General features: G+C 42.4%; 1 protein-coding gene across 2 annotated transcripts in view; it reads right to left on the bottom strand.

The window, feature by feature from the left end:
• The window catches only part of GMDS (GDP-mannose 4,6-dehydratase), a 736,645-nt gene that overhangs the window by 323,776 nt on the left and 385,538 nt on the right, over nucleotides 1-27,331 (bottom strand). For both annotated transcript variants that reach the window (XM_080654381.1, XM_080654382.1), the window contains one exon: nucleotides 2,382-2,509. In XM_080654381.1, coding sequence (XP_080510507.1) covers nucleotides 2,382-2,509 — 128 coding nt within the window. The remainder of the gene's footprint in view (nucleotides 1-2,381; nucleotides 2,510-27,331) is intronic.

The following is a 27,331-nucleotide window of genomic DNA, read 5'->3' as shown; positions in this document are numbered from 1 at the left end:
CACATATATGGAAAATATAGAAGTAAAGGAAAATAATAAACATAACTGGTAATAAGCATTATTAACATTTTGATGTTTTTCTATCAAAATATATTTCTGAGTTCCATACAACCTGTTACTTTACCCCAGTGCAAAAGTATAAAATAAAATAGAATGAAACTTGACCTATTTGGTTCCTGAATTTAGAGAACCAGAGTTTGAATAAAGAGGGATGCCAATACAGTCTTCTATGTAGCCCTAAGTATAGTCAGGTAGCTAGAAGGCTACACATCCAAATGTTATTATTGAAGAAATATGTATTTATTTTTACAAAATCTTCCTCATATTTGTACATAGGTAAGGCCATATAGGTTAAACAAAAGACATTTTCAACTTCTTCTGTTAACATCTCCTTTCTCCACTTTCTTATAATTTCTGAAAGTGTGGTCTTATATATTTTTTAATGTAATGCTCTTAAAATATATCTGACTAATGTCATAAAATGCTTCTTTATAATTACAGCTCAGAAAAATATTTTTAATGTAAACATTAAATATTAAACATATTTAATGTTGTGCTATTCAAAATTTAAAATCAGAACTATTTTTTTTTGTCCATAATATAAATCAGTAATAGGTGTTCAAATATACATTTTTAATTGTTATAAACAAAGACAGTCACAAATGCGAAGCTAACCTCTGTGTTAGCCAGTGAACTACTTGTTTGCATTCTTTTGTATGTTCAGTTTCTCTCTGAATCACATCAATGAACAAGGAAGTCAGATCCGGTTTCCCAGAGACGAATCATTAAGGACAGAAATAGTCTCCTGAACACAGGAAATCTGTATGTACCTCAACAAGGACAAGTGGGCTCCAGGGGAAATAAAAATGTCACTACCACGCTCATTCAGGTCTGGCCACAGAACCACCAGTGATATCTAAAAGCATACTAGTTAGGGAAAGATAAAATGTTCCTTCAAAAAAAATCACTCTCCTTACATATGTAACTCAACCCAAAATTTAATGTGCAGTATGTAAATCTTAGGAGCAAACATTTAAATTTCCCTTTAACTATATCCATTATTCTGCAGTAGCATCTTCAACATCTCTCTGTGTCTCTCTTTATGTAATGGACAAAGTACACTGGCATGCAAAGTCAGTTTATTGCTCTATACACTTTAGGACGTATATAGAGCAATAAACAGACTCATAAGCAGCAGAAATCAAAAGCTCTGTAAGAATATTACTTTTAGTGTAATTTAGTAGAACAATGTAAATCTGAATGTCTTAGATTATACAAACTGAAATTAGATAGTATTTCTTGAACATCTGAGAACTAATAATAATGCCATTGTAATAACCTGGTTATTATTTAACAGGAAATGATGAAAGGGAAGGCTGGATATAGGTGTGCCATTTATATAGCTTTGCCAAAAAGCTGTATTTAACATTATCCCTGCTGATGGATGGGGGAAGGGGATGGACAAAGACAGTTTAGATGAATGCCCAGTAAGGTCTGAGTGATGTGGGAAGGTGCTTGTCGGTCAATCACACCTGAAAGCAAGTCAGTGGCCAAGATGGGTGAGGCCAATGCAAGCAGAGGAAACCTGAATATTTAAAGCTTCCAACCAAAAGAAGTTCCCTTTCTTTCTTCTCCCTCAGGCACACCTGGTTCCCGGCTCTCCTGTGGCAGGGGGATACTTTCCCCTATGCCCACATAGTGCACGGCCTTGTTGGACTCCACACATGGACCAATAGACTTTAATTAGCTTGGATACTGAGCCACACCCGGTTGAAACATGGAATAGAAGCTCTGGACACTGGCCTTTTTGTGGCTTTGCTGGAACCCCAGCTGCACCTTTTCCAGGACTGGTTTAGGGGCAGGGAACTTAGGAACCAGAGGAATTTAACTCCACCCAAATAAAGCTTTCATCCATATCCCATCCTCCTGTGGGGGCCTCTGAAAATACTTATTTCAGTGGTGCCCCAAGAACCTACACCTTGCTCCCATGAGTGACAGGGGAGTTTAATTCTCTGATAACAGTACCTTTATACCAAAAAATTATTTCACAGTTATATGTGTATTGAGCAGACAGGAAAGAGAAGGTGCAAAAAGTGGGGACCTGTAAAAAATCTTTGGAAGTGAAGAATACCAATGAAACATTTTTTTCATCTATCATCTAAAACAATGACCAACACATTTTTAAAAAAACTTCCTCATTCAAGCAACATTCAGTATAATCTATATGTACTGCTGAACGAAAGAGCCTTAAATGGAAAGTAGTATGAGCTTAAACATATCTCATTGGGAAAATTTTTTGTGCTACTACCTCTACCACTGGAGGCCTGGCATTAAAACACCAACTGATACAGGTATTTTTAAGAACATGAGTTAGTTCCTACCTCTACATAGTCCTTGGCGTGGCCCCAGTCTCGTTTGGCATCCAGATTTCCCAAACTGAAACGTTCCAGCTGTCCAAGGTAAATCTTAGCTACTGACCGGCTAATTTTTCGAGTAACAAAATTAGCTCCTAAAAAGAGACAAAAGATGTATTATCAGTAGAGTGCATTTGACATCTAACAGTTTGGTGAACCAAATGCAACCTCAGCCTCTGGGCATTCCTTTCATTCCTCCCCTCTTCCCCTTCTTAAAATAATAAAAAGAAAGAAAAAGATCATTAACTGTCATTTAGACAAGTTAAGAAGCTCTAATTCTAAGTGTCACCTCAGCTCTATTTTCATAACAAACTTTTTCTTTGGAGGACTTATGTCTTAACATTCCTAATACATTGCTGCAATATGCGACCCAGGCATTAGGCCAAAGAAAAGCTATCTCAATGCCAGTTTTTAAACAGAAAATTCAAAAGGGTTGTATAAAGGGAAATGCCAGAATGGAAGACAGACATCTAAGACCACCCTGATTTTTTAAGAACATAAACATCATATATTCCTATTAATAAAACTATTCTGGGTTCATGGGGAGAGAGAGTAGAGTGTAACTTAGCCCACAGGGTGTATATCTGGTTAAAAGAAACAAACAAGGAATGCATTTAGGTTGTCAATAAATGGTGATCACTTTTATTTAGAAACTTGCATAGCCATCCAATTATAAATTATGCTCCAATTTTAAATCCAAGTTTCTCTGTACTACACTTACTGCAATGCTACCTTCCAGTTTCACTTAAGTGTTATATATAGGAATGGGCTCCCAAATTCTTTATAAATATTTTGAAATGAATGAATAAAACGGTTCATAAATTTAAGAGAGTAATGAAATTGTTTTAATGTTCTAGGGTTTTTAATGAAAGTCTCTACCTACTTTTAAAAGATCACAAAAGGGACACAATTAAAAGACACTGCTGAGACAATTTTATCAATGCCCCTGTATCTAGGTGAAGTTATCTCAAAACACCAAGTAATGCCAAGTTCCCCAGGTACTAACACACATATGAGCTAGTCAATAATGGCTTCCCACAGTTTAGATAGATTACTATCATAATTTATCACATTTCAATAACTTCAGCTTTGTTCTTTTGCAGATGAAGCAGGAAAGTGAATGTTATGATGAAAACTTTTGGCTTCTAAAGAAATTGGCACAGGAATAAGGGGAATTTTTCTAAATAGGTTTTCTAAATTTTGGCAAGAATATGGCCTAGTGCAAGTTCAAACATATACTGGATTCACTTACTACACAAACTCGGTATATATATTTAAACCAATGCCATGTCCTTAAAAATGACAGGAAGAGATCAACCAAAGAACTTATATGCATATATGCATAGCCCATGGACACAGACACTAGTGTGATGAAGGCCTGGGGGCAGGGGTAGGCTGGAGAAAGGCAAAGGGGGAGAAAAAGAGAGACATCAGTAATAGAGTCAACAATGAAAAAAAAAAATGACAACGGAAATCCACACTTTCAGTTTCTCTTAGCAGTTTAGAGAACACCTTAAGAAATCCAAAGTTTCACCTTCCCACAGCAGTTTATAAAACACCAGACTTAGTTCAAAAAAGCCTTTCAAAATGAAGAAATATTAAGTACAATCCTTCGCAATCTATTACTGATCAGCACTATTTATTTTCTATTGACAGTAACAATTACATTGATAATTAAATGCAGGTTTTGTTATGTATTTCTATTTTAATGGCAGGACTATCCTATCTAATAAAAGAATAATATGCAAATTGACCATCACTCCAACACACAAGATGGCTGCCCCCATGTAGTCAAAGATGGCTGCCCCCATGTGGACACAAGATGGCCACCACAAGATGGCCAGCAGGGGAGGGCAGTTAGGAGGGGCCAGGCCTGCAAGGGAGGGCAGTTGTGGGCAATCAGGCCAGCAGGGGAGGGCAGTTGGGAGGGACCAGGCCTGCAAGGGAGGGCAGTTGGGGGCGATCAAGCCTACAGGGGAGGGCAGTTAGGGGTGACCAGGCCAGCAGAGGAGGGAAGTTGGAGGCGACCGGGCCTGCAGGGAAGGGCAGTTGGGGGGGACCCAGGCCTGCAGGGGAGAGCAGTTAGGGGTGACTAGGCCTTCAGGGGAGGGCAGTTAGTGGTGACCACTCCAGCAGGGGAGGGCAGTTAGGGGTGACCACTCCAGCAGGGGAGGGCAGTTAGGGGCAATCAGGCTAGCAGGGGAGCAGTTAGGTATCAATCAGACTGGCAGGGAGTGGTTAGGGGGTGATCAGGCTGGCAGGCAGAAGAGGTTAGGGGCAATCAGGAAGGCAGGCAGGCGAGCAGTTGGGAGCCAGCAGTCTTGGATTGTGAGAGGGATGTCCCAGATTGGAGAGGGTCCAGGCTGGGCTGAGGGACACCCCTCACCCCCGTGCACAAATTTCGTGTACCGGGGCTCTAGTCTAGATAAATTTGTGATGCCCAACCATTAGAGGAAGTTCCCAAAGTAGTTCAGATTATTCTATCTGCCAGTAAACTATTGTTTAGGAGTCCAATGGAAGCATGGAAACTTCAAACCATCTACTTAGGCCCTAACCCAGCCGTGGGCAAACTACGGCCCGCGGGCTGAATCCGGCCCGTTCAGCTGTTCTATCCGGCCCACGGAGCCGAAAGAGTGGAGGGTTCTCTTGCTCTCCCCTCCACTCCTTCACCAGCAGCAGTGTTAACATGGCAATGTCAGGAAACACGGCCGCAGCTCCTTCTTCTGAGTGGGTGGATTTATATCCGTCCATTCAGTAGAAGGAACAACGTCTCAATCTTCCAGAGGCTCCTTGTAATGCCCGCGGATGCGTCTCCCGACATCACCCTGGGAATGCGTAGACACGTTATCGTGGTGATGTAGGAAGACACGCCCCTGGAGAGCACAGTATCAGAGCCTTTCTGAGGTAAGATTAAGAGCTCTACTCAAACACAATTTTTTCCTGTTCCCACATTCTGTACATCACAATGACTTGTTAATAAAACAACAAAGACTTTCAGCTTTTAGGACTTGTATCCACTGCAGTCTTTTTTCCCACTGCGGACGCGCGCAGCAGGGAAAAAGACACACAGAGGACATGTCACACTAGCCATGCTGTGGCTGCATTTTTTTGCTGATACGGATGTGGTATCAGTGACCCTACCGTGGCCACTAACCGCATGTGTTAGCGGCAAAACAAATGCATTTTGCGCTGCGTTTGCTTCTCCCCCTTGCGCCTGTAAAAATGCGTGCTACAGGGCATTTGTGTTAACATGCACCACTACACATTAGCATCAATGCAAACATGATGGAAACCTGTGTACCCTGCATTAACCCTAGCTGCGCTGCATTGCATTACTGCACCACACTGCAACGGCAGCACGGCTAGTGTGAACAAACCCTAATTCAGTGGGTTGAACAAAAAGATTGTATAGAAATGTGATAAACTAAAGATTTTATTACAAAATCGCTTAATTTCAGGGTTTCAGAAGTAATTGGACAAATGAAAAACTGAAAATCAAATGTTCATATCTAATACTTGGATGAAACCCTTTCCTGGTAATGACAGCCTGAAGTCTTGTACTTATGGACATCACCAGATGCTGGCTTTTCTCCTTGGTAATGCTCTGCCAGGCTGTCACAGTAGGGGTATATATATAAATATCCTGCCATTTCCAGCTTTTAATAAGAAAAACTGTTGCAATGGGCATTTAAAAGTGGCACTTGGTTGTTTTTATAGAGTCCAGTGGATGCAATCTGACATTGATAATGGGCTCTTTCACACTATGTGCACTGCGGCTGTTTTTTGCCAGTAACGGAAGTGCTAGTGGTAACTACTGGTTACCCATGTTTTGCACTGTCCTAGCACCTCCCATACAAGTGTGTCTGGAAGACACAGCAATGTGCAGCTATGTGTGTTACCATAAACAAAGGGCCTGTGTGAAAGATACACAGGTTTCCTATGGAGGAAAGGGGTTGTTCTCTATGGTCAGGGTGTGCCTCTGTCCCGTGTCTAAACTTTTTCAGATGATTTTGTTATATATATATTTTTTAGAAGACCAAAAATGTTATGTTATAGTAGAGCAAATTTAATCACTTGTTTTTATACTTTACTGTCTTATTTTAGTAAAGAATTTAATAAGAGAATGGTACTGTTGGTTTTAGCCCAATATTAAACATGAGTGGACCAAAGAAAAGGAAAGTGGACAGTGAATACTAAGTGTTTAAGAGGGAGTGGACAACAAAATATTTTTTCACCGAAGTCCGATCAATGCCGGTATGTCTGATATGCCAGGAAACACCTGCAGTCTTCAAAGAGTACGATCTCAGCCATCACTTTGCCACAAAGCATGGCAACTATGCTAGCAAGCAGTCACCTCAAGAACAGGAGGCTACTGCACAGAGGTTGATGGCTAAATTACAGGCTCAGCAAAATGTCTTTCACAGACAAACTGCAATTCAAGAGACAACTACCAAAGCAAGTTTTATGCTATCATTCAAATTAGCAAAAGCTAGCAAACCTCTCTCTGAAGGCGAGTTTTTGAAAGAATGTATGATAGAGACAGCAGGTCTCTTGTGTCCAGAGAGCAAAGGCAAGTTTGAAAAACTCAGCTTATTGCGCAGGACAGTGACTTGTCGAGTGGAACTGATTGATGAAGACTTGGCCAGCAAGTTAAATAGTAAGGCAGAGTTCTTTAAGTTTTATTCACTAGCATTGGATGAAAGTAATGACGTAAAGGACACTGCTCAGCTCTTAATTTTTATCCAAGGGATTAGTGACAATTTTGAAATTACGGAGGAGTTTTTAGCCATGGAGCCACTGAACGGAAAAACATGGGGAGAGGACTTGTATGACCGGGTGTCTACTGTCATCGAGAAAATGAAGCTACCATGGAGTAAACTTGCTAATATCACGACAGATGGATCTCCAAATTTAACTGGAAAAAATGTTGGACTGCTAAAAAGAATTCAGGATAAAGTGAAAGAGGAGAACCCTAACCAAGATGTTATTTTTCTTCACTGTATTATTCACCAGGAATCATTGTGCAAGTCTATATTACAACTTAATCATGTTGTTGTTAATCCAGTCGTAAAGCTTGTTAATTTCATTCGGGCAAAGGGACTTCAGCACTGTCAGTTTATTAAGTTTCTGGAGGAAACTGATGCGGATCACCACGACTTACTTTACCACTCTCGTGTCCGCTGGTTGAGTTTGGGCAAAGTTTTCCAACGAGTGTGGGAGCTCAAAGAAGAGATTGGTGCATTTTTGAAATGAAAGGGGAAGTCTGACGAATTTACTGAGCTGAGTGACAAGAATTGGCTGTGTGACTTTGCATTTGCTGTAGATATATTTTCACATTTGAATGAGCTAAATGTGAAGCTACAGGGAAAAGATCAGTATGTACATGACATGTACACTAATGTGAAAGCCTTTAAATCGAAGCTGATTTTCTTTTCCAGACAAATTTCAGACAAAGTCTTCACTCATTTTGCCACACTAGCCACACAGAAGGAGACCATCCAAAACGTGAAGAAATACAGCAAATCACTGGATGACCTGCATGCAGAATTCTGTCGTCGGTTTTCTGATGTTGAAAAAATCGACCAGTCACTTCAACTGGTGGCCTGTCCTTTGTCACAAAACCCTGAAACAGCACCAGAAGAGGTGCAACTGGAACTCATCGATCTTCAGTCTGACTTTGTCCTAAAGGAGAAATTCAGCTCTCTTGAACCAAGAGACTTTTATGCTTCACTTAATGAAGCCACTTTTCCAAACATCCGGAGGATGGCACAGAAGATACTGGTGCTGTTTGGGTCAACCTATGTTTGTGAGCAGACATTTAGCTCATGAACATCAACAAAGCCCCTCACAGATCCAGCTTAACTGACGAACACCTCAGATCTATCCTGAGAATAGCCACAACAAAACTAACTCCAGACTTTGATGCATTAGCTAAAAAAGGAGACCAACAACACTGTTCCCACTGAAGTTGATGTTTTAAAGACCAAAAACCTCTCAACCCACTCTACATTGCCATCTACATCTACGTCCCGGGCATAATTTGGAAGTTGCACTAAAGAAAATGTTTAATTTACTGTTTACACATTTTGTTCTTTTCTATTTGTTTTAGTTTTAAATTATTTTATTATATTTAAGTTTAATTTGAAAGGCTTTTGTACCTTTCCTTTGTTAGGCAATTTTATTTTGCCTTTGCCATCTTCAATATAAGGTATGTTATTGTGCTATGATTCCTCCATTTTTTGAAGTTTCAAATTATAATAATTAGTGTTTACATTCTTCTTGTTAAAATGTTTAAAATGAATAAAACTATTGAAATAATAAAAAAAAACCGTACCCTTTTATGTAATGATGTTTACTTTGAATTTATATTAGTTCACACAAACACTCCATCCATGCTTTTGTTCCAGCCCTCCGGTCCAGTTTAAGAACCCATTGTGGCCCTCGAGTCAAAAAGTTTGCCCACCCCTGCCCTAACCTCATGTCCATTCTTTCAACATGTTTTAATGGGGCACCTACCAAACACTGAAGTGCCAGGCTAGGGGGTTCGGGAGTGAAGCAGCAGCCCCTGCTCTCAAATAGCACAGGGAGTGTAAGAGACAAATAAATCCATACTGCCAAAAATTAAATAGCAGCTTTGCAAGGTCAGTGCCTGTGACCCTGCTGCTGTTATGGTCAGGAGACACCTACCAGAAAAGGAGCCTGAAATGAGGCTCCTAGTGAGCTCATGAAGGGACTAAAGAAGTTGTGCTACAAGGACAGTGATCCAGGCAGAAGGAACAGCACATGCAAACACAGGAGGCACCTTGCTCTTTAAGCTCTTGCCATAGCCTGGCCATGACCACAACCATGACATCTCGGATGATGACTGTTGCTATTAGCACTGTACTAACCGATGTAAATGCAGAAACTCATATAATTTTCAGAGCAAACCCACAGCTAAGAATGATTATTATCCCCATCTATCTATATAATAGAGGAATATGCCAATCAGCCAGGAAGCCGTAATGTCATGACCGAATAGTAGGGACCTGCGGCTGAATGGTGCCTGGCCGGGGTGAGGGACCTCAGGCCGCGCCCCCCACCTTGCAGGGATTGACAGGGGACCTCAGGCTGTGCCCCCTGCCTGGTAGGGCTTGATGGGGGACCTAATACCACGCCCCCCACCCCGGCACTGGGCCAGGGAACCTGAGGCTGCACCCCCAACCTGGCACTGGGCTGGGGACCTGAGGCTTCACCCCTCACCTGGAGGGGCTTAACAGAGAAGGGGCCGGCCGAGTCTGGGTCTCACCCAATGGAGGTGGGGCCAGCCGGGTCTGGGTCTCCTGCGTTTTTGGAGTGCATGCAGGTGGTGGGCGGGGACTTGACTCTAGGTACATGGTGTGCCCCAGACTCTGACAGGAGAAAGATTTTCATATACATTTTACTAATTTTCTTTCATCTCTGACACTTCTATTATAAAAAAGGGCAAATAGCAATAGTAAAATATTCCCTCTAATTAATTCCCTTTTAATATGCACAAATTTCGTACACCGGGCCACTAGTCCTATATAATAAAAGCCTAGGTGGTGTCACGCCCTCACATGATGTCGCCACAAGATGATCGCCACAAGATGGCTGCATGTACAGCAGAGGCGGGGCCCAGTGGATGCTCCATGTGGGGAGGTCTGGGGGTCCTGTGGCTCTGTGTGGCACAGAGGAGGCCGGTCCCGGTGTCTCCGCCGCCTCGCATGGAGGATGTGGGTCATGGCAGGAGAGGGCAGTTATGGGCAATCAGGCTGGCAGGTGAGGGCAGTTGGGGACGATCAGATCAGCAGGGGAGGTAAGTTGGGGGTGATCAGGCTGGCTGGGGAGGATAGTTGTGGGTGATCAGGCCAGCAAGGGAGGGCAGTTGTGAGCGATCAGGCTGGCAAGGGAGCAGATAGGGGGTGATCAGGTTGGCAGGCAGAAGTGGTTAGGGGCAATCAGGAAGGCAGGCAGGCGAATGGTTAGGAGCCAGCGGTCCCAGATTGTGAGAGGGATGTCTGACTGTTGGTTTAGGCCTGATCCCTAAGGGATCCCAGATTGGAGAGGGAGCAGGCTGGGTTGAGGGACACCCCCCATCCACTGTGCATGAATTTCGTGCACTGGGCCTCTAGTTTTTAGATAAAGAAGCTGAGATTCAGAGAAGCTATGTGAATTGGCCATTCTAGAGGAGAATTCAGATCAGTGTCTGTGTGACCATCAAGCCCAGGCTCTCTATTTACCTGGACTGAGAATGGCATACTAGGAGTCAGGGAGCCTTTCTTACCTGGATACAAACTCTATCTTGCATACATAGTCAGATTTATTTAAAGTTTCTAGTTTTTTTAAATTTCATTTTTAATAGCTGTATTGAGATATAATTCACATACCATGCATTTCATCCACTTAAAGTAGCTAAGTCAATGGCATTAGTATACTTAGAAATTGTGTAGCCATCACTACAATAAATTTTAGAACATTTTTGTCACTCCAAAAAGAAACCCCAAATCATTTAGCAGTCTCTCCTCATTTTCCCCCAACACTCCTGGCCTTAGGCAAGCACTAATCTATGTTTTATCACTATAAATTTTCCTATAAGGAACACTTCATATGAATGGAATCATATATGTGGTATTTTGTAACTGGCTTCTCTTCCTTAGCATATTTTCATGGTTTAGCTATATTACAATACTAGTAGCCCTGCGCACAAATCCGTGTGCCAGTAGCTCGCTGCCGCCCTCCAGTAGCTCTCTGCCCACTGCCCCACCCTCCTGTAGCTCCCTCCGCCCCCCTTCCCCCTGCCCCCCCTCATAACTTGCTGCCCTGCCCCCTCCTATAGCTCTCCCCCACCCACTTGTAGCCAGTAGCTCCCTGCTGCCCACCTGTAGCTCTTTGCCTGCTGCCCCGCCCTCCTGTAGCTCCCCCCATCCCCCTACCCCCTTCATAGCTTGCTGCCCTGCCCCCTCCTGTATCTCTCCACTGCCTGCTTGTAGTTCACTGCCCCACCCTCCTGCAGATGTGTGATCCAGTCGTTATGCGGTTGGTCATTATACCTCATAATGGATAATTAGCATATTCCTCTCTTATTATATAAGATAAATCACTACTTCATTCCTCCTTTATGGCTGAACATGTGGATATGACACATTTCATTTATTTGTTCATCAGTAGATCTTTTGGCTATTGTGAATAATGCTGCTATAAACATCCATGAACAAGCTTTTGTTTGGATATTATGTTTTAATTTCTCTTGGGTTCATATCTACAGGTGGAATTACTGGATCACAGGGCAAATCTAGGATTATTGAGGAACTGTCACACTCTTCTCTAAAGCAACTACACCATTTTACAGTGACTGAGATTTTCATCTCTTCACATCCTCCCTAACATTTGTTATGGTTTATCTTTTCTTTTTAAATGTTTTTATTGATTTTAGACTGGGCATGGTTTATATTTTTTTTTTTAATGTGTTTATTGATTTCAGAGATAGGAAAGGAGAGGGAGAGATAGAAACACCAATTATGAGAGAGAATAATGAAGTGGCTGTCTCCTGCAGTCTCCCTACTGGGAATTGAGCCCACAACCCAGGTATGCACCCTGACCAGGAATAGAACCTTGACCTTCTGGATGACACAAGCAGGGCTGGTTTCTCTTATTGATGATACTCATCCTAGGGGATACTGAGTGTTATCTCATTGTGATTTTTGATTTTTTTTCTCTGATGGCTAATGATATTGAATATCTGTATGTTCATGTGCTTATTGACCACTAGTTTAACTTTGGAGAAATGTCTATTCAGATCCTTTGCCCATTTTAAAATTGCGTTACCTGACTTTTTATTATTTGAGTTGTAGGAGTTCTTTATATATTATGGATGCAAGTCCTTTATTAGATATATAATTTACAAATAACTTCTCATTGTATTAGTTATATTTTCATTTTCTTGATGGTATCTCTGATGTACAAAAGTGTGTGAGTTTTTTTAAATATTATAGTGAAGTTGGATTTATCTAATTTTTGTTTTTAGTCATATGAACTTTTGGTGTCATATCCAAAGGGTTTGCCTAGCCCAAGATCATGAAGATTTTCTCCTATATTTTAAAATAAATTTTATTGATTTTGTTCTTACATTTAGGTCTTTCACCCATTTTTCATTAATGTATGGTATGATGAAAGGGCCTACTTCATTTGCATTGTGTGAACATAGCTGTCCTAACACTGCTATAAAGGTTATTTTTTTTCCCTTTGACTGTCTTGACATCTTTTGTCAAAATTCAATCAACTGTAAATGTGTGAGTTTATTTCTTACTTTAATTCTATTCTGTCGATCTATGTATATCTATGTCCTTATGACAGAGCCACAAATTCTTGATTACTACAGCTTCACATAGGTTTTAAAATCAAGAAGTGTGAATCTTCTGACTTTGTCCTTCTTTAAGCCTCCTTTAACTATTTTCAGTCCCTTAAATTTCCATGTGAAGTTTATGATCAGATTGTTAATTTCTGCACAAAAGTCAACTGGGATATTTTTTTTTTAAATATATTTTATTGATTTTTTACAGAGAGGAAGGGAGAGGGATAGAGAGCTAGAAACATCGATGAGAGAAAGACATCGATCAGTTGCCTCCTGCACACCTCCTACTGGGGATGTGCCCGCAACCAAGGTACATGCCCTTGACCGGAATCGAACCCGGGACCTTTCAGTCCGCAGGCTGACGCTCTATCCACTGAGCCAAACCGGTTTCGGCCAACTGGGATATTTTTGATAGGGATTGTGTTAAATCTGTAGATCAATGTGGGGAATACTGCTGTTTTAACAACATTATATCTTCCAATTAATGAACACAGGGCATCTTTCCATTCATTTAATTATTTTAAAATTTCTTTCAGGCTGGCGTGGATCAGGGGTTGAGTATTGACCTATGAACCAGGAGGTCACAGTTTGATTCCAGTCGGGACACATGCCCAGGTTGCATGCTCGAATTCAAGTTGGGGGTGTGCAGGAGGCAGCCTATCAATGATTCTCTCTCATCATTGATGTTTCTATCTCTCTCTCCCTATACCTTCCTCTCTGAAACCAATTAATTTTTTTTTTCTTTCAGCAATGTTCAGTAGTTTCCAGAGAGTCAGTTTTGTACTCCTTTTGTTAAATTTGTTCCTAAATACTATTCTCTTTAATCTCATAATGTAACTTTTCTTAATTTCATTTTCAGATTAATTTTAAAAATTATTGTTGCTACCATATGTTTTACTAGTTAATTCTTAGGAGAGGATTAAAATGAAATTTTAAAAATGTACTTTATCATACAAGACTGCTGATTTTAGGAGAGAATTATATAAAACTAGAGACCTGGTGCACGAAATTAGTGCACTGGGGGGGGGGGTGTCCCTCAGCCCTGCCTGCACCCTCTCTAATCTGGGACCCCTGTGGGATCAGGCCTAAACCGCAGTCGGACATCCCTCTCACAATCCGGGAATGCTGACTCCCAACCTCTCACCTTCCTGCCTGCCTGATTGCCCCTAACCACTTCTGCCTGCCAGCGTGAGAACTCCCTAACCACTCCCCTGCCAGCCTGATTGCCCCCAACTGCCCTCCCCTGCTGGCCCGGTCGCCCCCAACTGCCCTCCCCTGCCGGCCCGGTCGCCCCTAACTGCCCTCCCCTGCAGGCCTGGTCGCCCCCAACTGCCCTCCCCTTCCAGCCCCATTGCCCCCAACTGCCCTCCCCTGCCGCCCCATTGCCCCTAACTGCCTCCCCTGCCAACCTGGTCAAACCGAACTGCCCTCCCCTGCAGGCCTGGTCCCCCCCAACTTCCCTCCCTTGCAGACCCAGTCGCCCCCAACTGCCCTCCCCTGCTGGCCTGTTCGCCCCCAACTGCCCCTCCGCTGCTGGCCTGTTTGCCCCCAACTGCCTTCCCTTGCCGGCCATCTTGTGACCACATGGGGGCGGCCATCTTGTGACCACATGGGGGTGGCCATCTTGTGTGAGGTCGTGACGGTCAATTTGCACATTAACTCTTTATTACATAGGACAGTGGTCAGCAAACCTCGGCTTGCGAGCCACATGCGGCTCGTGAGCCACGGTTTGCCGCTCTGTTGACTAATGAGTTTGCCAACCACTGGACTAGACTAAATGTACCGTGTAGTTGGAAGCTGTGAGGATTAGGCAGTTGTGGCATATTGTGTGCAAAGAGGTAAACTCGCAAGCCGTGATTTGCCGATCACTGACATAGGATTATCATACACAAGGGCTAACATCTTAGAAGTCACCTTGTTCAACCATCGCAAATGTGCAGGTGAAGAAAGAGAGAGAAAGAGAAGCTGAGTAACAGTAAGGACAAGTAGCCAAGCCTGGCCTCAGCTTGGGCTAACATCTTAGAAGTCACCTTGTTCAACTATCGCAAATGTGCAGGTGAAGAAAGAGAGAGAAAGAGAAGCTGAGTAACAGTAAGGACAAGTAGCCAAGCCTGGCCTCAGCTTGCACACCTGGAGCTGTTTCTATTAACCCACAGTGCAATGCAGGAGGCATCCTTCCTAGATTAGATAACTCAAGTGGCTGTGCACTGTAACACATGTGGGCAATGTAACTCCCATAATTACTTTAAATACATGTTTGGTTTCTAAGAGCCTTAAAGTAGAAGACCCCACTGGGAAAGAGACCAAGAAACGAAGAGCTAGCCAATGAGCTGACGGAAGGCCAACAGTCAGTTATCAGCATAAATCATTTAATAACTCTGGAGTTATAGTTTCCTCTATAAACTACCATTTCGGTCATATTCACCACACGAAATTCAAAGGCACACTAATGTAGATGAAACCACATTGTAGAACATAAATCACTACAGACATGTAAAGAATTAATACCAACATGTCCTTGTTTGTAAAATAATAACAGTACTTACCATGTAGGTTTGATATTTAAGTGAGAATATGTGGGTAATGTGATTAGAAAGTCCTCAATAAATCTTAGCCATTATTATAATTATTATGTTACAATGTTAATGGTGTCTATAATTAAGACTCAATGAAAAGTTCAGATTTCTTAGTTCTTTTATGACTAAGTCTCTTAATTCTCTGATTTTAAATTTCTGAGATTGAGAACAGATCTAAATAAACAGCCAAAGGCAGGCATGCAGATGCATATACTGTAGGTTACTTTTTCAATGTAAACTCATTAGCCTAGGAAAAATAAAGTACCGACATAAATGTATATACATAAGAAAGAAATCAATTAAGAAGTTTAGCCCAGCTGATGTGGCTCAGGGGATTGAGCATCGTCCCATGAAACAAGTGATCCCAGATTCGATTCTCTGTCAGAGCACATGCCCACGTTTTGGGCTTGATGCCCAATGGAGGACATGCAGGAGGCAGCCAATCAATGATTCTCTCTCATCTTTGAGATTTCTGTCTCTCCCTTCCTCTCTATCTAAAAATCAATAAAAAACATATTTTTTTAAAAATAGAGTTTTGGCTGGAATATTAGTTCTAAGATTGATATCGTGAATTTTAGTATCGTTGACAGAATGAACAGAACTTTCCCAATACAGCCAATAGGAAAAACTGCCACATTATAAAAATACCAAGATGTGCTGGATAAAATGTACTAGTAATTATAATGTATTTTAACTGACAGCTGAGTCTCTAGTAAGTACCCAGGTGAAGGGGAGCTCCAGAGCATCCATCATGGTTCACACCGAGGGGTCTATGCTGAGAGCAGAACCGAAAGCCCCTTTCAGGACCTGAACACAGGTTTCAGTTTTTGATATCCAATCCGAGGACTCGAAGATGAGGTGTTCCAGATAGAACAATGGAAATGGCTACACACCATGTGAGTTACTGATCATTCTGTTACTGTTATCAGTGCTATGATCTTAAACAAGTATTGTAATTTTGTAGTTGCCTTGTCTATAAGATAGGATAATAATCCATACTGAGGATATAATTCAAAGGCTGCAGAGTACTATATCAATGCCAAGTACCTCTATTAGTTATAAATGCGCTTGGACATTTTCACTGTGATAAATCTTTTAAAATAGGACAGCTTTTTTCTTTTGCATTTCTCTTTACATGATCATCTCCAAAGTTAGCCCAAGGCTGGAAAAAGATTAGAAGAGATACATGAGGCAGTCAAAAAGAAACAATTAATATTCATCCCTAACGTTCAAAATAGGATTCTGTAAAAAGATGGTAAGTATGAAAGCAAGCCTTCATGAAAAAGTAAGTTTCTAAATAATTGTAGTGTAGCAAACACCAAATGTAGTCCCAGCCCCAAGTTTCTCCCACAGCGATGCCCGTTCAGGTTCTGATGCCAGGCATGCAGACTGGGGTCCTTTCAGAAGGACAAGAAGGAGTAGAAGCAGAGGTTCTAGGTCTCCACCCCTTCTGAACCAGTGGAGAAAGACATGAGGAAAAGCAGAAGTGAATCTTTAGTATTTTAATCTAGCCTTTTGGGGATGAAATAACAAGTAGACTGGCAGTATCACTGAGAGAAGGAGCTTTGTGCTATTTCATGTTGGGAATCTGGAGATATTTTCTGAGGATGCCAGCCAGGCTGATCTGGGGCAGCTGCCTCAGCACATGCTGAGCAGTGATGCCAGGCTCTCCTAAAGGTCTGAGCAGTGGCATGAGAGCCAGTAGGCCCACTGGGGACTGAGGAGGCCTGAGGTGGAAAGGAGAGGGGGGCCTAGTAGTTATGGTTTAGAGGTAAGACCACCTAGGCCAGGGACCACATGTGAGATGAGGCAGTGGGTGGGCATATAGTTCATATGCCAGTGAGGGAATGGAGTGGCTGACAATTCCCAGGGTCCTATGGAAAGAGAAGCCCTGAATTTTTTCAGTAATAGACACCAGGAAGAGCCAGACTTGGGGCCAGTGCCACCTTCTTGGCCACCAGGCAAGGGAGTAGCTTACTTGCAACTCTGCAGTGGAGAGCAGCAGGCCCATAGAGTGTACCATGAGCCTAAGGATGCCAGCTGCCCCCTTGTCAACATCTGTGTCCCAAACACCCAGATATCATCTTGAAGAGAAGTAAGGGAAGATGACAAAACTAGAAAAACTGACTTCAGATAGAGAAAGACAAAAACCATGATTTCACTTAAATGTGGAATCTAAAGAACAAAATAAATGAACAAACAAAACAGAAACAGACTCTTAGCCACAGAGAGCATACTGATGGTTGACATAGGCAGCAGTGTTGGGACCTGAGGGAGAAAGGTGAAGGGACTGAGAAGCAGACTAGAAGTTAAGGGATAGTCACGGGATGTCAAGTACAGCACAGCATACAGAGTCAATAATTCTATCTAATAAAAGAGTAATATGCAAATTGACCGTACCTCCGCTACACCCACAAGCCATGCCCACCAGCCAATCAGGAGCGAGTATGCAAATTAACCCAAACAAGATGGCTGCAGCCACAGAGAGAGCAGGAGGCTTGGGTTTCCCCGGCAATGGAGGAAGCCAAGCTTTCCACCAGCCCGGGCCTCCACTCAAGGCTACAAAGTTTCAATTATAGAAGATAAATAAATCCCAACAAAAATGGCAGCAGCCACAGAGCTGGAGAGAGCAGGAGGCTTGAGTTGCCCCCAGCCATGGAGGAAGCCAAGCTTCCTGCACAACCTGGCTGGCCGTGGACTCCACTCAAGGCTACAAAGTTTCAATTATAGAAGATAAATAAATCCCAACAAAAATGGCTGCAGCTACCGAGCGAGCAGGAGGTTTGGCTCCGCTCAATGCTACAAAGTTTCAATTATAAAAGATAAATAAATCCCAGATACCAGGGCCTCTGCTTGGGTCACCGGAGGGCGTGGCCAGCCTGCAAACCACCACAGGCCCCTCACCCAGGCCAGCCCACGCCCCAAGGGAACCCCCACCCTGATGCGGGATACCCTTTAGGGCAAACCAGCCGGCCCCCACCCATGCACCAGGCCTCTAACTTATCTAATCCTATCTAATAAAAGAATAATATGAAAATTGACTGTCACTCCAACACTCAAGATGGCTGCCCCCATGTGGTCAAAGATGGCTGCCCCCATGTGGACACAAGATGGCCGCCACAACATGGCCAGCAGGGGAGGGCAGTTGGGAGGGACCAGGACTGCAAGGGAGGGCAGTTGGGGCGATCAAGCCTGCAGGGGAGGGCAGTTAGGGGTGACCAGGCCACCAGAGAAGGGAAGTAGGGGGCGACCGGGCCTGCAGGGAAGGGCAGTTGGGGGGGACCCAGCCCTGCAGGGGAGAGCAGTTGGGGGGGCAGGCCTGCAGGGGAGGGTAGTTAGGGGTGACTAGACCAGCAGGGAAGGGCAGTTAGGGGCAAACAGGCTGGCAGGGGAGCAGTTAGGCATCAATCAGGCTGGCAAAGGAGTGGTTAGGGGGTGATCAGGCTGGCAGGCAGAAGTGGTTAGGGGCAATCAGGAAGGCAGGCAGGCGAGCAGTTGGGAGCCAGCAGTCCTGGATTGTGAGAGGGATGTACGACTGCCCATTTAGGCCCGATCCCACCAGGTCCCAGATTGAAGAGGGTGCATGCTGGGCTGAGGGACACACCCCCCATGCACAAATTTCATGCACCGGGCCTCTAGTATTCTAATAACTACATATGGTGCTGGGAGATCTCTTTGTAAAGTATTTGATTTTCTAACCACTATGCTGAAACTGAAACAAAATAATCTACACTAATAATAGAGAAACATGCAAATTGACCATCCCTCCACTACGCCCACCAGCCAATCAGGAGCAAGTATGCAAATTAACCAAACAATGATGGCCGCGGCCACAGAGCTGGAGCAAGCAGGAGGCTTGGGTTGCCCCTGGCGATGGAGGAAGCCAAGCTTCCTGCCCACCCTGGCCGCCACTAAAGGAGTGGCTGGGGGCCTGGGTCACTGGGGGGCATGGCCAGCCTGAAAATGGCCCTCAGCCCCTCACCCAGGCTGGCCATGCCCCCATGGGGTGAGGGTTCCCGCTGGGGGGTTTGGCCAGCTGGCAAACAGCCATCAGTCCCTCACCCAGGCTGGCCAGGCCCTCCAGCAGGGATCCCCACCCTGAAGCGGGTGTGGCCAGCCTGAAAACAGACCTCAGCCCCTCACCCAGTCTGGCCAGGCACCTCAGCAGAAACCCCCACCCTGAAGGAGGTGTGTCCAGCCTGAAAACAGCCCTCAGCCCCTCACCTTCCTCATAAAATTATGGAACACAAGATCACCTTGTCTCTGGTTCTTCCTAGGGCCTCACTACCTGTAAGGACAGACAACGAGGTCCTGCTGTGAGAACATCCCAGCACCAAAACCCAGGAGGTGGCTCAGATACAAAACTAAAGCCAAATTTCTAATTTCCTGGCTTTGTTCTTGTGTCAAATCCTTACATCAGTGTGTGTGTGTGTGCTCTCACACACATATTCCTTGTGATTTAAACTTTCTACTGTAATATCATGAAATATACCAACATAATATTCCCAAAGTCATATTTCTTCTAACCCAAAAATTGAAGGAAAAGGAGAACTGACAAATCTTATAAAACTCATGCTGTAAATGATCAGCATTGAACTTGAGGACAGGAATAGTAGCATATTTATAGAAATTAAAGAATCAGCTCATCTGTTAAATCATAACCTTTACTACAATACATTATAATTCTGCAGAGTTTTACTGTTTAAATACAAAACGCACCACTGGACATCTTATGATGATTAAGTGGAAATAAAGAAACACTGAGGGAGAGAGAGTAGGTCCAACTAGGGACAATTCTCCTACTTATCACATTGAATAAAAGGACTTCTTTTTCAAACATATATTTATTTCATTATGGCCCATAAGAAGCTCTGACATGTGGCAAATTGTATTGTGAATGTGTATACATGGACACGCAATTGTGTATGAGCACATACATATAGGTAAAATATATCCTTGTCAGCACCCAAATAGTAGTGAAGTAACCACAATTTATCAAATGAAAATTCTATTCCCTTGCACAGTACTTCATCCAAAAGCTTTTGATTTAAAGGTTTTTTGGAGTTAAAGTACAATGACAGTTTGGACAATATTCACTGGAAAACAGAAATCATTCCAATTTATCCTGAACCTCACATGAACCTCTGCATTGGAGCCCTATATTTTCCCCCTGTGGTGATCTCTGTCCACCCCACTGAGAACTGCCTGGGCCATGGCTTAGTGTGGACAGAGTGTAGAAAGAATAGACACTGGGAAGGTCACAGCTGACTGAGCAGATGACCAAGATCAAAGAGCTCATACCTCGTTTGCTCACCAAGTCCTGCCAAGAGCAACACGCCATAACTGCAGGCATGCTGCAAGGAACCTCGGGTTTATAGAGCACCACTCACAATGTGCATTTGTTGGAATAGCTACCACCTTTTGACAACTATTCATAAATGTGTTTTAAAGAGAAAGGTTCAAATTACTTTGTTATTTGCATCAAATGCTCGATTCCTTTTCCACTGAGAGATCATTCAAATTAATAAATCTTCATTCTAGGGTTTCTCAACTCTGGCATTGTTGACATTTAGAGCTGGATAATTCCTTTTTTGCTGGGGACTGTCCTGTGCATTGTAGTGTTTACAAGCATACTTGGTTTTACCCACTAGATGCTAAGAGCATCCCCCACTCCATCATGACAACCAGACATTGCTAAACTTTACTGGGGAGAAATGCTGCCCTCCTTGAGAACCACTGCCTCAGTAAAACCAATCATCCCTGACAAAGATAAAACCTCATCAAATTAAAACAAATATATAATAAGTGCTAACCTTACCTACAGATGCACTGTGATATTTTAAGTCTTTCTATTCATTTGATATAATGATCAAATACCAGGGAAGCAACAAACATGAAATACTGAAGTCAGGCTGAGACAAGGTGAGTGTTCCTATTAAGTCAAGGGGAATGTATGCGCCTGGCCTCCCCAGGAGGATCCAGGTGAAAAGCACTCATTTTGGAAACATTGATGTGTAGATGGTAATTCGAGTCCTAAAACTGGCTGAGACCACCAAGGGAGGGAAGTGAGCGAGAAAACAGAAGTGGTCTAAGAACTAAACCACTGACACTACAACATTTAGAGGTCAAACAGATGAGGAAGCAGAGTAATAATGAAGACCCACAGAGGAGAAAGCAGTGAGGCTGAAGGATCACAAGAGCGCAGAGGAATCCTGAATGTCTGGGAATTGTGTGATGGAGGTTGTTAATCACCACACCCACAAGTCAGGGAGGAAGACAGAGGAAGATGGAAAAATGACCACGGGTTCTGGCAGCATCGAGGTGACTAGTGACTTTGTTCAGAGTACTTCAGAGAAATGTGAACAAAAAGTCTGATGGGTGAGAGGGTTCAAGAGAGAATGTAGAGAGGAGCCTACACAACTCTTTTTAGGACTTTTGCTATATGGTGGAGAAGGAGGCGAGGTTGAGAGGATTTATTTTAAAACAGGAGAAAAAGCAGCACCTTTGCATGCTAAAGGAAAGACCTAGTGATCGAGAGAAACTGACCCAGCAGAGGTGAGAACTGCTGGTGTTGCATCTTTGAGAAAGTGATTAGACAGGAGCTAGTGGGTGAATGGTGGGCTCCATAATCAGCTCATCCATACGCATAAGAGAGCACAGATGTAGATAAAGAATGCAGATGTTCCATCTGAGGGTTCCCTTCTCCCCTCAAATCTTAAACATTCCACAATGTATTCTCCAGGTCCATCATGCCCATCCTCACCAGTCAGCCAAGCACACTAATTCCAAGTCTCTATCATTCTGTCCGCAGTCTTTAGTCCCTTCCTTTTCATATTATAATCCATCACCTCAGCCATTGGGTTGCTAATGCCCATAATCCCTTTGCTATCCTTGCTGTTCCACTTTACATACTCTGCAAAACCTCAAATCAACTTCTCTCATGGTCTTTCCTTCCATGAGGTATCCTCTGACTATGGGAGGAAAACAACATACTTGTGATGCTCTCCAACTCCAGCTAAGCTCTTGCTACCTGGTAACTATTTTACGTGACCTGCCAGTTCCCAGTCAGGTTTCCCTCCTGTACCTCAGGAGATAGAACCTTCACCTCATTCAAGTCTCCTTTACCTCAGGTGACATGATTTTTTGGATATCACTGCTTGGTGAATAGGCTCATAATCTATCCAGCTGCCTTTAAGTTCCCTTTGACTCTTTTCTCATTCACATCCTTCAGTCAACTGCTCAGGTCCTACTGATTCTACTCAGACATTCCTCCAGAAGTCCCCAATCCAGCCTCTAGCAGACTATGATTGGTGACTGCCCAATTTACAGATTCCTTCAAGGGAATTCTTGTGCTTTCCTTCTTTGCGTGATCCTAATGGCAACAGCCCAATTCGTCTCTTTAACTACACTGATTTATTCAGGACCATGAGCCTAACCCAAGCTGATCCCAAGATCCACGCTCTCCTCACTATAGTGGCTGGTTGAGGGATGGACACTGGATCAAGGCAGACCTTAGGGCCTTTCCCCAGACCTTTTCCAAACAGAGTTGAGGGAGAAAATCTATTTCCTTCAGAGTAGTGAGATTGAGCTGACAGTGACCCTAGTTCTGGCTGTATGGAAAAGAGTGGAATAAAAAGATGAAGCCAAGACAACAAGAAAAGTGGAGACAAGAGACAAAGAGAGAGCACTCTGAAGATATCTGAGTTTCTGACTTGTTGCCCCTTAGGTCAGACTAGATACATCCCTGCCACTTCCACATGTGGGTAATATCCACCCAATCCTCTATCTTTAATTATTCTACTTAAGCCTAATGTAAGTTTGGTCATTTGTAAACCCAGATTACTCAGATATATAAGCCCAAACTCAGTGAAAAACTCCTTCTGGTCCAACCCTTACCTTCTTGTTGGGATCACTGCCATCCCTATCAGATGCTCTTCCAGTCTTAAGTCTCTTTTCCCTCCAATCTGTTCTAAAACTATAGTTCCCAAATGCAAACCTCATCACAATCCTCTTTCTTCAGTGGTAACAATATTTCTGTGTTATCTGTCATCTGCCACCTTCTAGCTTTCCCTTCTGCTTCTTTCACACCTCAGCATTCTCTCCAGCCCCATTCAATGTATGAAGGTCCCTCAGCAAGGCTGAGTCCCTTCTTCTTGGTACAGCCCCTCCTCTCTGAGAAACATCTATAATCCACATGTTGCTACCTACTGTTCCACTTCAAGTTTCACCTCAATGAAAGGATTTCCTCGAGACTTCCCCTTACCAAGGGGTGAGCCGTCTCTTCTCTATGCTCCTCCATCACCTTTTGCATATGTGTACATGTTTTTATTATACTGCATTGTAATTTTTAGTTTACTTATCTCAACTGTGAAAAATTTAAAGCCAAGCATTATATTCTTCATCTCGTTCACCAGTGTCTAGTACAGTGCCTATCATATGATAGAATTTCAATTCACATTTTCTGATAGGGAAAAAAGAAGGTAGGAGTATTCAACTATTTAAAGAGTAAGATACCTTTTCATTGGTAATTTAGTACATAATAAAGTTAGTTCTTTTATTCTTTTACCAGAACTCCAGATTCTTAGTAATGATTAAACTCTTAAACTGGTATGTTTGTTTTACAAGCACATACCGATCAGTAAGCATAACAATAACATCACAGATATTAGTAAATGACAAAAAGATTATCTGATCATACTTGGCAGTTTGTCTCTCTTCTGACACATCTTAGTCAGAATTTCTCCATGGTCTCCATGTTTGTCAGGACCTCTGTAAACTAGTTTTACCTCTACAGTAAGAGATGGGGGTGAGGAGAGGAAAGGGAAAGAAAAGAAATATAATGCAGAAGAATCAAACTTTCTAACATGAGAAAATATATTCAATTTATGTAAGAATGAAAACCACATGGGAATAATAAAGAGATAAGTAGATCATCTTTTGAAATCAACTCTTTTTTATAGAAATTACTAAGTAATATTCAAAAGGACTTATCCCACATCATTCTATATTATGCTTGGGCTCTATTTCAGAATTTATATAGAGTGATTTAGCAGAATGACGTCTGTACTTCTATTTGCCAATGCTCACACTTAAACTTCTTAAATTACATTTCTTCTTTAGCTCCCACTTGAATCAGAAGCATATCAACATTTGAGAAGTAAAGCAGGGCCACTTCATAAAAATTTCATTGTCATAGCGTAGTGGTCGGCAAACTCATTAGTCAACAGAGCCAAATATCAACAGTACGATTGAAATTTCTTTTGAGAGCCAAATTTTTTAAACTTAAACTTCTTCTAATGCCACTTCTTCAAAATAGACTCACCCGGGCCGTGGTATTTTGTGGAAGAGGCACACTCAAGGGGCCAAAGAGCCACATGTGACTCGTGAGCCGCAGTTTGCCGATCACTGTCATAGTGACTGAACAAAAACAATATTGGCTTATTGCCGTCCCCGTGTAAAGACCAAAGGAAGAACATCTTTAAAAGGCTTTTTATTCATATTGTTCACCTGATAGAAAATGGGGACAAGACATATGTCTATAAAATGAGGCAACTGTATCTATCTCCTTCCCTAAAAATCTTACTTGGCTCTCATGATAGAGTTTTTCTTATTCTCTCCTATCACAGAAAAGTAAATATTCATAATATCCTAAAAAAAGAGAGAGAGAGAGAACAAATAATATTTCTTTCACCCAAGGAGAGCAAGTTTCCTCTTCTGTAATAACTGTTGCTAATACTTGACTTTGACTTCAGTTTATGTAACATTTTTCAAGAAGGGTCAGAATCCGAGGGCAAGAAAAACTAAAAATAAAGGATGTCTTCTAAGTATTGATCGCCAGTCAGTAAATACCACCTTAATTGTTGATGTGGAATATATGCATAATGTTAAGGAATGGAAAAGCACAAGGAAGGTAAAATATGACTTCCTTATTTGTTAGTTTCTCTCCTCTACCACTATCTATACCTTCTTGGGAACCCTTATCTAATTGGAGCAGACCAGGGAACCTGATAAGCACACAGCACGGTAAGAGCCATCTCTGAGGCACACTAAAGCAGGGACAGAGACTGTGTCTGTACTACAATAGGAAGCAAAGCACAAGCTCATTTTCAGGAAATTTAGGGAATAATTTTTAAAAAATATTTTTACTGATTTTAGAGAGAGAGGAAGAGAGAGGGATAGAGAGATAGAAACATAGATGAGAGATAAACACGTCAATTGGATGCCTTCTGCATGCCCCTTACTAGGGATGAAGCCTGCAACCTGGGCATGTGCCCTTATCGGGAATCAAACTGGAAACTTTTTGGTTCATTGGTAGACGTCAATCACTAGCCAAACTGGCTGGACTAGGGAATTACTTTTCAAAAAGCATTTGGTCACTATGATGATATGTGTCAACTTGACCAGGCCATGGGGTGCGCAGATATTTGGCTAAATGGTTATTTCTGGGTGTGTCTGTGAGGATGTTTACTGTGAGTTACAAACTGATTGAATCTGCAGACTGAGTAAAGCATGTTGCCCTCTCTAAAGTGGTTGGGCCTAATTTAATCCCTTGGAGGCCTGAATAGAACAAAAGGTGGATGAAAGAATTCCTTCTCTCGCTGTCTGAGTGTTGAGCTTGGACTGGTCTTCTCCTGCCCTGCGGCTGAGACTTATACCATGAGCTCACCTGGTTCCCAGGCCTTTAGACTCAGACTAGAACTACACCTGGATCTCCAGCTTTCTGACATCAGATGATGGAACTTCTCAGTCTCCATAGTCATGAGCCAACTCTTATAAAGAATCTCATCTATGTATAAATATCTCCTAATGGTTCTGTTTCTCTGAAAATCCTAATAGTTAGTGCTAGATAAGATGTTTTAAGACATACTGACATTAGACCAAATATGCAAGGAGATAAAACTATTACACAACTTTGTTGTTATTGTTTAGAAAGTTTCATCTTGAATTTTAGAGTCTGCATGTGTAGCTCTTAAGTCCCATATGTGATTTGCATGAAATCAATGTCTGTGATTTGCAAAACCCAGTATGCTTCAAATCGGTTTATAAGAACAAATATTGTTGCTATCAACCAAAAGATAGATTTAACATTCATATAAATATATAAACAATATAGAGGGTTCTAAAAAACAAGGGTAGCTATCACTTAGCAGAACTGATATAGCATCCCCTGGGCAGTCTCAATAAATTCAAAACCATGAAATATAGTCTCTGAAAGTTAAGAATGAGTTACAATATATGATGCCCCAGTTTCTATGTCAACTACAGGACAAAACTTAGGTGAAAGAATTTGCTTCCATATTTTCCTTCATCATTCATTTTTTCACTAATTAAATTTAGAGTTTAGTGAGACTAAAAAGAAAAACCAGGAAAGAAGAAACAGTAAAATGTCAAGCAGGAATAAAAGTCCTCAGGAAAAAGATGAGAGTCAAAAAAGGGGGCTGATGTGACTAGAAAAGCTCATTCTGAGAAATACAGTGTGACTGGTGAGAGAAGAGCTGACATAATATAGTGGATAAACCCAGGGCTTTTGGGTTCCCATCCTGTGCTCTTCACTTACGATGGAAAGTAATTTAATCACTCTCAATTTCTTTCTCCTCACCTATAGAACGGACGTAACCATAGTTTCGGAATAGTTTTATTGGGGGGATTAAAAGAAATGGGTGAAGAGCTGAGTACCCTGCACAAGGCAAGGGCTAAGCAAGCGTTAGCTGCTCTGTAACTTATTGTTATTAGTATCACTAACATGTTAATAGGTTTTAAAAAATGAAGCTATTCTCTATGGAGCCCTTCATACTTCTCAAGAATAAGTTGTGCCTCAAGATTCCAGTCTTAGAAACTTAAGATTTGGCCTAGGAAAAAGGGAATGTGCTAAAACATGATGCTAGTGTCAGAGGCCTTGGGGCTAGTGGCCACAGGGCATGCTCACTCATCAGCTGGAGGAAAGGGCCTTGTAGCAGGGCAGCACCTTGGATGCCAAGCAGGTAAGT

This window comes from Plecotus auritus (genome assembly GCF_963455305.1).
Source record: "Plecotus auritus genome assembly, chromosome: 2".
NCBI classification, from domain to species: domain Eukaryota; kingdom Metazoa; phylum Chordata; class Mammalia; order Chiroptera; family Vespertilionidae; genus Plecotus; species Plecotus auritus.
The sequence above is the reverse complement of the archived record's forward strand: the minus strand, read 5'-3'. Positions and strand labels throughout refer to the sequence as shown.